The 12310-nt window shown below is 34.0% G+C and overlaps 1 protein-coding gene across 2 annotated transcripts in view; it reads left to right on the forward strand.

Moving 5' to 3' along the window:
- Positions 1–12310, forward strand: part of LOC138705782 (ubiquitin-associated domain-containing protein 2-like) — a 76461-nt gene that overhangs the window by 49189 nt on the left and 14962 nt on the right. For both annotated transcript variants that reach the window (XM_069834418.1, XM_069834419.1), the window contains one exon: positions 677–901. In XM_069834418.1, coding sequence (XP_069690519.1) covers positions 677–901 — 225 coding nt within the window. The remainder of the gene's footprint in view (positions 1–676; positions 902–12310) is intronic.

Below are 12310 nucleotides of genomic sequence, written 5' to 3' on the forward strand. Positions count from 1 at the left end.
TTTGTTTGAACTTCTTCAGTAAAGCCATGTTTTCATAGATAGATTTCCCTGAACCTTCCAATTCCGAAATGATTGCCACAAGAAACGTATAATGGAACCTAATGTAAGCCACATTGTGGAGGATGGAGGGATCTTCGAGTAACTGTTTTGCTGAAGTGGCACAAACAGCATCCTCGGGTAGAGTTTTTACGACTTTCTGGATCTTCAAGAAAATATTCACTATAGTACTCTACTGCTTTTAACCATGTACTCCATTGGGTAAGAACTGGTTGCGGTGGCACATCTGGAAGCTCTTCTCTGAAAAGCTATAACTTTGACAGTGCCTTAACGAAATCATCTTCACCATAGAGATTAATTCCTTGGCTCTAGGAAATTCTACCTGTACTTATTCTGCTACGCAGTTCATACTATGGGCAATACACATCACGTGTAACATGAAAAACATAGAGTACATGAGAACAGAAGAACTAGTGAGATGGTGTGGTGGTAATGGCAAGGATATGGTGGTGATGATGATGCTGATGATGATGAACTTGAGGATGATGGTGGCTAGGGTGGTGGTGATAGTGACAGTGCTCACAGTATTAGTGGTTAGGAGCAAGAGAATTATAGTGATGATGATGAAAACATAATTGATATAGTAACTGTACTGATTTACTGATGTGTTCTGTTCCAGGTGGCTGGTCTCATGTATCGATACAATGTTTTGTACCTGCGTCGGTGGTTTCTGGTGCCAAGGTGGTTAGCAAAGCTGAGCAGTGTGTCTGTTGGCTGGTTACTTCGCTCAGGTGCTCCACAGGAAGGAGCAATAGGTGCTACATTGGAAATTCAACGTGCACAACAGTTAGAGATGTTAGAGCAGCAAGTGTTGCTGAGTCGTGCACGTGATGTGAGGAGGCAGGTTGGTAAAGCATCATTTAGTTGCTGTTAGGGACAAGAATGAGAAATTTCATTTGTACAAAAAAATATAGTTAAACAGGTAGATGCACTGTTAGCTGAACAACAAAAGCATCAGCTTCTAACAATAGTAATCCAGGCTTGAATGCTTGTTAGCTGAACAATGAAAGCATCAACTTCTAACAGTAGTAATCTAGGCTGAGGAGACAAAATGAAACTTTTAGTGAATAAACATGGTGTTGGATCAGTTTCGTTGGTATACTTCCTTTTCCCCTGTCATTAGTTGCATTAATTTTTTCATAGTTCACAGTAATGTCAGTCATCAGTATTGTGTGACTCTTGAGTGTTTCGTTCTTGTATTGAGGAAAGTGTGACAAGTGAGAAAGATGCTGTGTACTATTCGACTACTTTAAATCTGGAGAGGGGAAGCACAGTATTGTTTATCCTAGATGGCTTTGACTAGTTGCAGAAATAATAAGAAATGCGGAGAAGTGAAATACAGTCGGTTTGCTAACCCTAACAACAATTCATCATTCTAATGAGAGCATAATATAGTTAGACAATGAGTACCAAATATATACTATACATCTGTACAGGACGAACCGTAAGTATTGTAATTAATTTCAGGGCATTATTCTTTATGATATTTCAAACAGAAAAGGTTAATATAATTTTGCTTGTTTTTGCTTCCTTTTCGAGATAAAAATTGTTTTATATGAAATATTTCATAGCATGCTTTGGAAAAGCCATTGATTTAATTCCCAATATGTTCAGTCAGTTTAAGAGAACAGTGTATTATGCACAAGGTGTAGAGGACAAATATATACGTATACTGAACAATATAAGGACCACAGCTTTGCAATTTCGACTGGAAGGAGGAGTATGTCAAGGAGACCCAATCTCTCCAAAACTTTTTACCTGTGTTATGGAAGACATATTCCGGAAAATACAATGGAACAGTCAGTACGGAATAAACATAAATGGCAGTAGATTAACAAATCTGAGATTCGCTGACAATGTGATTCATTGCTCCAAAACACCAAGGAAACTACAAACAATGTTACAGTTCAACACACAAAGCAAAATGGTAGGTCTGTCATTGAATAAGACAAAAACACAGCTGATGACAAATAGATTGGAAACTCCAATCACAGTAGATGGAGTAACACGACCATATGTGAAGGAATATGTATACTTGGGACAGTTAATCTATTCAATTTTAACTTTAACAATCATCACAATTGTTAGATCACATCAAAAGGACAAGACAGAAAAAGAGATAAACAGAACATGTGAAAATTCTACAAGTAACATTGATGAACAAATGTGTAACAAAGTGTAGCAATTTAAACCAATCAAGTGACCAAGTGTAAACAGTGAATAAGTGATACAATATAGACATAACACAATACAGACCACCATATAGGCTACTACCACTGAGTACAGTCCTTATGCGATTAGCTCATTGCATTAGAAAACAAGGGCTACCATCTTGCAGGAGCCATTGTCCTTCATAGGAAGACTCAGGCTCATTATTATTATTATTATTATTATTATTATTATTATTATTATTATTATTATTATTATTATTATTATTGTTATTAGTTTTGTCCTTTAAATGTGCAGGAATTTGATTCGAACAAATGTAACATTTTAAAATTCATTTTCAGACCAAAACGTTACATTTGTTCAAATCAAATTTCTGAAAATTTTTAAAAGACGAAACTAAAATATTTTCAATCATTTATTATCATATTATACTGCTCTCTTAAATTGACTGGACATATTGCGAATTCAATCAATGGCTTTTCCAAACCATGCTGTGAAACGTTTCACGTAAAACAATTTTTATCTCAAAAAGGAAGCAAAAACGAACAAATTATTGTATTATGCTTTTTTGTTTAGAATATCCTAACAAATAATCCCCTGAAATTAATGATTAATTAAATATATAGGATGAACCGTAAGTAATGTCATTAATTTCAAGAGGTTATTCTTCGAGTTACTAAAACAAAAAAGTTTAATACAGTTTTGCTCGTTTGTGCTTTCTTTTCGAGAAAAAAAAAATATTTTATATGAAACATTTCATAGCATATTTTGAGAAAGCTATTGAATTAATTCCGAATATACTCAGTCAGTTTAAAAAAGGAGTGTATTATGACAATAACTGATTGAAAGAATTTTAGTTTTGTCCTTTAAATATGCAGAAATTTGATCCAAACCAATGGGAGTTTTCGTTCCGCAAAGAAATTTTAAACCCTGCTGCACTGTTACAACACTGTAAAGCTGCCTGGATAGATGCAGCTCGCATATGCAAGGAATGGATGGGTGAGACAACGAGAAATGGAAACTAATGCAATTGCTTTTAAATATGGCTCGGGAAATTTGATTTTTTGTATGTAAGTTCACTGATTACTATTTTAAAAATTAAAGTGGGAGGTAACTATTTCTAACTGGCTAAAGAAAATGCTCGTAGTACATCAAAAGGAGATTTTTTTAAAATCATTAATTACATTTATATAATGTAAAATAAAGTTTCTTATTTGCTGTGTTCACTGAATATGTAATTAAAATTAAGTTGAAGGGTTTGAAAATAAAACTGTTTGCACATCAGCATTATAAACAGTCTTTATCATTACTGAAAATCGTGCTTAATATGCTACAATATCGTACTATGGCTGTGTGCACCATTCTCGATCATCTAGCCCATTTATCAGCAATCACGGAAACATGGTTAATTCTTGACATTGATCAAGTTACAGATGCGGTGCACCGACATTTTCCCTCGATCAACTCTGCTCTGTACCGTCAGCTGACGGTATGCTTGCTTGAGAAGAATCATCTGAGCGCTAGGTTACCGTGTATAAAATAGTGAACAAACGCACTCTGTCAATTATCACTTCGTTTTTGTTTGTAGGACTGTTTCAAACATCCCCACAGTTTTCAAATAACAAGTTTCAATAATCATGGAAGAAAAAAAGAAAAGAGCACCGAACTTCTCACAGTTCGAAGTGGGAATTCTTTTAGAACTCGTCAGCAATTCTGCATCCATATTAGAGAATAAAAGTACTGACGGAAGTTCTGTAAGAGAAAAGCAGGCTACCTGGTTGGATTTAACCTCACAATTGAACATGAGTTATACGTGTTTACATAATTCCACATAATTTGTAACGTAATTTATACAGTGGTTATTTCATAATATCGATAATAATTGGGAAAATTTCAGTATACGGATACCTCACTGACAATTACCTTGAAATAGGCTACTAAAAAGAGCAGATTTGTATGTGTTTGTCGAATGCTCATCATCTTGCTTACGAAAAGACACATTTCAGTGCCAATAATTTATTTGGGAAAATTTCAGGATACCTCGCTAACAATTATTTTAAAATTAAAAAATAAATAATAATAAAAAAAAAGCAATTTGTCTGTGCATGTCGAATACGCATCATCATGCATATAAAAAGGAAGTTTTTAGTGCCAATTTATTTTGTGTGCATAAGGTTGGAATTTTGGAGTAAGAGGGAAAGGAAAGTATCCTTGTTCTGAAATTTATCCATTTATTTTGTGTTCACAAGGTTGGAATTTTGGAGTAAGAGGGAAAGGAAGGTATCCGTGTAATTTCTCTTAATTCAAGCATAAATAGCCTAATTGTCCAAAACGTCATGTAGGTCCTAATAGGCCTAGTTTCAAATGGCAAATCTATAGCTAATAAGTGATAATCTCGCATTCTACAAAATGGTCATTTAGTTTTACTATATTATTACCGGCATAGAATAACTACTTTATTATTATGTTAACAGAATGGACAGTTAGGCCTAAATAATATTTTGTCCTCAAGCAGAAACATATATCTATTTTGAGAAAAAAAAATATTTTTATTATTCATTTACAAACTTACTCTTTCTACAATAACACCAGTTCTGTTATTTCTGCAGTGATTTGCGTGTTCAAGATGCATCATTTCATCTTCAATTCCATCAAGTACGTCAAATTGTGCCGCCATTTTGGTTTTCTCGACTTGACCATGTTCAATTCAAGATAATCGGTCCCACACCCGTGATCAAATTTGATCATCATCAACTCGCTTGTTTAACTTTGATCGAGATTGATACTCCGCAAATTGGTGTTGAAGTTGGTCAAGTGCCGACTTAACCATGGTCAAATTTTAATCGAGAATAGTGCACACAGGCACTAGTGTCGTAAAATATTACCATGGCAACTATAACATCATGAATTCTATTAAGAAGACACAACTTGTATCGTAAAGTTAACTTACGAAACAATATGCCATTGCTATAATATTTAATATATCAGATTTGTCATAGCAACCTCTTTTTTCATAGACTGTGATATCAAATACACATCATACAAATCTGATGTTATTTCTTTATTAATATTCTTTTATAATACTGTCATACAAAAAAAATAGTGTATGTAGCTCAGTTATAATGTTATACAATTATTACATTCGTAAAAGATAAGAAACTCACTATATTCATTTCATATTTACTCATGTAAAAAACTATAACATTATATTCTTGTTTCATAATATTACTATTTTAATTTTGTTCGCTACTTCAATGTGAAATAAGCATATTGCATTTTCATTTTTTCCTTTACAGTTTTAAATGTTTTAAATTTTTGTTTTTATAATGTAAAATATGCATCATTATTGTTCACGATCTCTAGAATATTCATTTGGTTTAGAAATATTTCTTAATCTTATTCATTTAGTTCGAAAGAAGCGTGTGTCTTATTGCCTGTGTTCTCTCAACATTTAATTAAAATTAGATTGTAGAGTTTATTTTAAATTGTACAAGATTTTGTTTAACTTGAAACAAGAGTTTGTTTAACTTGAAACAAGCAGTGTTCATTCTCCATTATCTAACACAGTTAAAACACAAAAATTAAATGATATATATTGTCTGGATTTTCTCTTACGAGTTTAAATGCAATGTACATGGCATGATGGTATTGATCTTCAACAACCCAGGTGGAGGGGTTTGTTCAGAGCAACACAACTGCCTAATGATTGTAGGGCACAATGTTGCAAAATTCTTGTATTTTAAAATGCACGTTTTTCTGGAAAACTATTCAGAATATAGCAAAACAGTATTTGACTTTTTTGTTGTTCTTTACTCAAGGAATCACCCACCAAAATTATTGACATTACTTACTGTTCATCCTATATGTATGTATGTATGTATGTATGTATGTATGTATGTAGCAGGTGTTTCTGACTACCCATATCAGCCTTTTTTCTCGAAAACTATATGATATTGGTTGTTCATAAAAAAATTTTGATAACGAATACCTATGTAAAGAATCGATTGGTGATAGTACCATTTCCCGTAACAAACCGGAAGTAGCGCTACCTGTGGTCAGCTTCGAAATTTCAAATGAGAACATGGGCCATTGAAGGTACCATTGGAAACTACTTAAAAAAAACAACTTTTACTGAAACTTTTTTTTTCCAACTTTTATTGTTTACTCACAAAGCAACAAAAATTATATCTACTGAGAAATGCTGTATGTTGTTTATGTACGTACACTTTTCATAGTAAGTGTTCAAAATGTACGCCACCCTGTGCTAAACAATGTTCTGATCACCTAACATCCGTGATCACACTTCAGCACAGCTGAGAGACCCACAGGCTTCTCTGATTCTTTGTTTCATGTCTTCTCTAGTTGTTTGACGCACCTGGTAGAACAATGTATTTAATTCTCCCCCACAAGAAAGCTTGCCATTCGATTCAGGATTGCACCATAATACAGTGTTTGGAATTCTGAAAGACAATAAATTTCATTCATACCATATTCATCTACATCAGAAACTCAGGGGACATGACTTCCAGACTCGTGTTGATTTCTGCAACTAGTTTCTAAACACAGACTGTGATTTCGAGCTCAGAATTCTGTAGCCTGATGAGGCAACTTTCATCTCTATAATGCCCATTACTGGTCTCTGGTTAATCCACACTGGTAACGTGACGTGGGTTACCAGCACGTGTGGAGCCTCAGTACATGGTGTGGCCTCCTCAAACACCAAGTCATAGGACCATACTTTTTTGAGGCAAGCTTGAATGGTAGAACGCATGCTTCCTCTGAAATATTATGCACCATTTGCTTCATGATGTTCCCCTTGCACTTCGGTTAATGATGTGGCTTCAGCAAAATGGCTGTGTGGCTCACTTTTCATGTAGGGCTCGACGAATTATTAACCAGTTATTTCCCTTATGATGAATTGGACGAGGAGGATCAGTAGCTTGGCCAGCCTGATCTCCTGACTTCGCTCCAAATGACTTCTTCTTGAGGGAGAGAATTAAATATATGTTCTACCAGGTGCGTCCAACAATTAGAGCAAACATGAAACACAGAATTAGAGAAGCCTGTGGGTCTCTCAGCTGTGCTGAAGTGCAATCACGGATGTTAGGAGGTGATCAGAACATTGTTTAGCACAGGGTGACGTACATTTTGAACATTTACTATGAAGAGTGTATGTACATAATCAACATACAACATTTCTGAGAAGACGGTATTTTTGTTGCTTTGTGAGAAAAGAATAAAAGTTGGAAAAAAAAGTTTCAGTAAAAGTTGTTTCTTTTTAAAAGTAGTTTTCAATGACACCTTCAATGACCCATGTTCTCATTTAAAATTTCGAAGTTGACCACAGATAGCACTATTTCCGGTTTGTTAGGGGAAATGGTACTACCACCAATCGATTCTTTACATAGGTATTGGTTATCAAAATTTTTTTATGAACAACCAGTATCACATAGTTTTCGAGAAAAAAGGCTGATACGGGTGATCTGAAACACCTAAATGCTAAATGAACAAAGGGAGCACTGGCAGGCATGAGCAACATGGTGACATCAGTTGGAAATGTGAAGGCACATGTTATGATATGAGGCCTGCATTTGCAAGGGAAGTCTATGACCAGAGGACCACTGTGAGTCAGGAAAGTGTACCAGCATATTATAGTTGTTTGGCAGAAAGACATTTTCAGTGTGGCCATTCAACACTCGATGATGAAGTAGACGACCATTTCTCACTAAGGAACAGGGAATTGTGGCACAAATGGAAGCGTGATTCTTTCCAATAGGTGCTTAACTATTGAAGCTATTGTTGACGAGGTCCGTATTAGCCATGGGTCAGTTTTCAACATCATCCACAACAAGTTACGAATAAAATTATTTCCAAGACCAGATAAAAGTGAAATAAAAGCCAAGAAGTGTCCTACAGACTTGTGATGGAGAGAATGTGAAACAGTAGAAGTCAGATCCAATAGATCTTCAAAGGAAATATGAAGAAAGCTATCACTATTAATGATTTTGATTTTACTTTGAATGCCTTAACTTGTTTTGACAGCAAAGTCATTGACTCATCTCCAATGGTGTTGGCAAATACACAGTGTTCCTTTCAAAACTCCGAAGTTTTAATCATTGCTAACGAGATACACCAAATTATGGAATGTGAGTGGTACTAAAAGCTAGAGAAACTCAAATAATTCTTATTTAATGAATTTGAAGTTGATTATTCACTCACTGTTGAATCATAATTGTATAATGCAAAATAGCGATTCCGTAGCAGCGCACACAATCTATATTCTGGTATGCAGAGACAAAATCAGTCATTACAGTGCAAAGAAATTACCAGAGAAGATGCATCTGATGGAAAACTGTTGAACTGCCAGGATGCTTAGCGAATTGATTTACGTGGGTTTCACTGATATCTTGCTCGAATTTCTTCCACCTTCTTTTCTGAAACACGTCGACGAGAACCTCCAGATTGTTTTTTAACACTTCCAGTCATCAGAAACTTCTCACACCATGCCTTAAAGGTTTTCCACCAGGTGCATCTGCTCCATATTCTCTCCGGTAATTTCTGTGCACGGTAATGATTAATTTTGTCTATGCATACTATAATACACATTGTGCGAGTTGCTGTGGAGTTGCAATTTTATTTTATGCGATTGCCTCGTAATATAGTGAGTGAACAATCAACTTCAAATTTAAGAAATAAAATTTCTCGAGTTTCTCTTTCTTTTAGTACCACTCACATTCCATAATTTGGTGTACTTTGTTAGCAATGATTAATTAAAATGTGGGCGGTTTGAATGGAACACCATATATTTGATCTCAAAATTCCTGAGACGCAGACACAAGTGAAGTAGAAGTTAAGAAGTGGAACTAGAAACAATGTAACAATTGCATCTTGTACTAATACATTGGTGAGTAACATTACACAGATCAACCATCTGTAGAGCAGTGCGATTTTGTATCAACATATTCTCACTCTTTACTACCAGAGCCCTTTACAAACCATAAAGAAATAAATATGATTATTGAAGTTATACTGTACTTAATAAAATTCATGTGTTCATAATTCTTGTGTTCGCTTCGTCTGCGATGTCCGTCGCGCTGACCACATTACCCCATCCTTCCAAACTCTAAACTGGCTATGGCTTAATGAATGTAGAAATTTTCATTCTCTTGTTCTCCTTTTCCAAGTCCTTCATACCTCTACACCTACCTACCTTGCCTCCCATTTCAGTTACCTGTCATCATATCATAATCTCTTCACATGCACGCAAAATAGCCGCATACTAGCCATACCAACACATAAGACATCATCGTATTCATCATCATACACAATCTCGCTCTTGCGCTTGTGGAATATGCTACCCAGTGACATCAGACACTGTCGGAATTTAGTAGCGTTCAAAAGCAAACTTATTAAGCATTTTCTTACTGTGTAGAGTAGGTTTAATTTTTACTTAGTTAATAAAAAAAAAATTTCTCTCTTCTTAACTTTTGCAATAAACTGTCTAGCTTTTATTAGTCAATTAATCTTTTAGTACTTTGATTTTTATTGTATTTGTAAATTTAATATTAATTGTAATTGTTAATTGTAATTGTATTCTTAATATTGTAGTTGTAATCCCCTGGTAGAGGGGAAGAGAAGGGCTGATGGCCTTATCTCTGCCAGGTTAAATAAATAAATAAATAATAGTGGAAACTCAAAATATATTAAATTTTATGTTCGTAGCACACACACTGCTATAGTGTAGGATATTGATAAGAGCACTGGTATGAAATTTTCGTTGACTATAAATACGAGAAAGAACTTGACATTTTTAAGTTTGGATCTGCACTGTCTTTGTGCGAAGATGAATGAAAGAAATCCTACTATTTGGAGCTCTCATGCAAAAATCCAGATGAGTGTCATCGGACTTTGTGAATGAAAATGAATACAAATTGCGAACTACAGTTACCATTGACGTAAATCTGATCTCCATATAAGAAGCATGAAGCAAAATTTATATTATTATAGGAGTGACATAATACTAAGTAAATATTTCTCTTTTATATTCGTAATTATTGAAAACTACAAACCAAGAAACTGTAAATCAAATCTATACTAATAATAAATCTGTAACAGAAATTTTTCTGGTAATTTCCACTTTTCCAAAAATGTTTGGCGTCAACATGTATAATTAATCATCCTAAAACCAAAAATCGCATTTTTGAAATTTTTGTTTGTATGTATGTATGTCTGTCTGTCTGTCTATCTGTCTGTCTGCCTGCCTGCCTGCCTGTCTGCCTGTCTGGATGTTTGTTACCTTTTCCCACACGATAATGGCTTAACTGATTTAAATGAAAATTGGAATATAAATTAAGTTCGTTCTGACTTGGTTTTAGGCTATATGGCATTAAAAATACGTTACTTAAAAGGAGGGTTGTAAGAGGGGTCTGAATTAAATCGAAATATCTCCCTTACTGATTTTCATGAAAAATGTTACATAACAAAAGTTTCTTTGAAAGTGATTTCCAATAAGTTTTATTTTATGCAAAATTTTGATTGTTCTGGTATTTAATGAGATAAATGAGTTTTAAAATAACAATGTTTTTTTATTATCACCACCTGATGGGCTGTAATGAAATGAAAACAATGACTTCGTGTATAAGGGGCCTTGGACAACAACAAAAGGAAGCTATTCATTTAACACTGTTTTGTACGAATATAATTGCAAGATGAGAATATATAAAATATGTTTATCAATATTAACATACAGAGAATATTTCTGTGTTTGTATGAAGTAATCTCAGAAGCTAATTAACCAATTTGTATAATTATTATTTCACCATTGGAAAGTGTAGTTTCTCTAGATAGACATAATGCTATAATGTTATTACAGTAACTTCTGAGTGAATCGAGGACAGGTAAGATTAAAATAGATTCTTATGCACAGACAACTGTATATTTGTTTCCTGTATTTCCTAAAATAATATTTATGTACCACATTCATTTTCATCTCAGAGAATTAACAAAAAACGAGAGTGTATTGATTTAGTATGCAGTAATAGTACGTTAGCTTAGCATTCCATTATTTTATAATCCAAATTTTAACTATGCTCAATTGAAGTGTGTTAAAATAGAGAAAATGAATGAAGTCTGCAATAAATGCAATGCAAAAGAAATTGGGTAATGAGCCTAGCAGATTATGTTGTGCTGTTGTAAAAGTTGTTCCTCCTGAGATTTAAGAGCCCCCACAACAAATTAAAAACTTACTTATCGGCATACATCTGTTATCAACAGATTTTTAAAATAATATAATGTAAGACAGTACATCTTATTTCAAGTGGCATCGTTTGGTGCAAAAGAATGCATAAAGTCAATAATCTACGCTATCATTTGAAGTTCAAGCATAGGCTTATTATTTAATTGGAAATCTTCTTCCAGCTGAAAGTAAGCCTTCAGTTCTTACAAGTATATTTCATTTCATATGCTGACCAATTGTCTGTTAGGTCTAATATAGTATAAATTTTTTTTTACTTTTTTTTTTTTTTTGTAGGTTATTTTACGATGCTGTATCAATGTCTTAGGTTATTTAGCGTCAGAATGAGATGAAGGTAATAATGCCGATGACATGTGTCCGGGTTTCAGCTCCGATAGTTACCAGGATTTACTCTTATTGGGTTGAGGGAAAACCCCCAAAAAAAACCTCAACCATGTAACATGCCCGACCGGGAGAGTATAAATCTTAAAAATAGAGTTGACTGTACAACTCCAGGAGTATTGCATGCTAATAACAGTTAAATTCATAGTTTTAAATACAACTTTCAAAATGATTCAGGAACAAACGACTTGCTATTATTCACTAAGTAATTACAAAACTGTATTTAGATTTGTCAATATTTAATTCTAAGAAGTACAATGAAGCACATGGGTATGGCTAGTTTAAATAATATTTTCAAGATACATAGGTAAGTGAAGTAGAACCTAAGAAGTGGGACTTCATACTGTGTCACAGTTGCATATTAGTCTATATTTTTAGGAGTAATTTTGAATAGTGAAATAAATTTGTAAGAATTGGGAGATACTCTTCATCCATTGTGCCAGGTGCTGG

The sequence above is a fragment of the Periplaneta americana genome, chromosome 9 (genome assembly GCF_040183065.1).
Source record: "Periplaneta americana isolate PAMFEO1 chromosome 9, P.americana_PAMFEO1_priV1, whole genome shotgun sequence".
NCBI lineage: Eukaryota > Metazoa > Arthropoda > Insecta > Blattodea > Blattidae > Periplaneta > Periplaneta americana.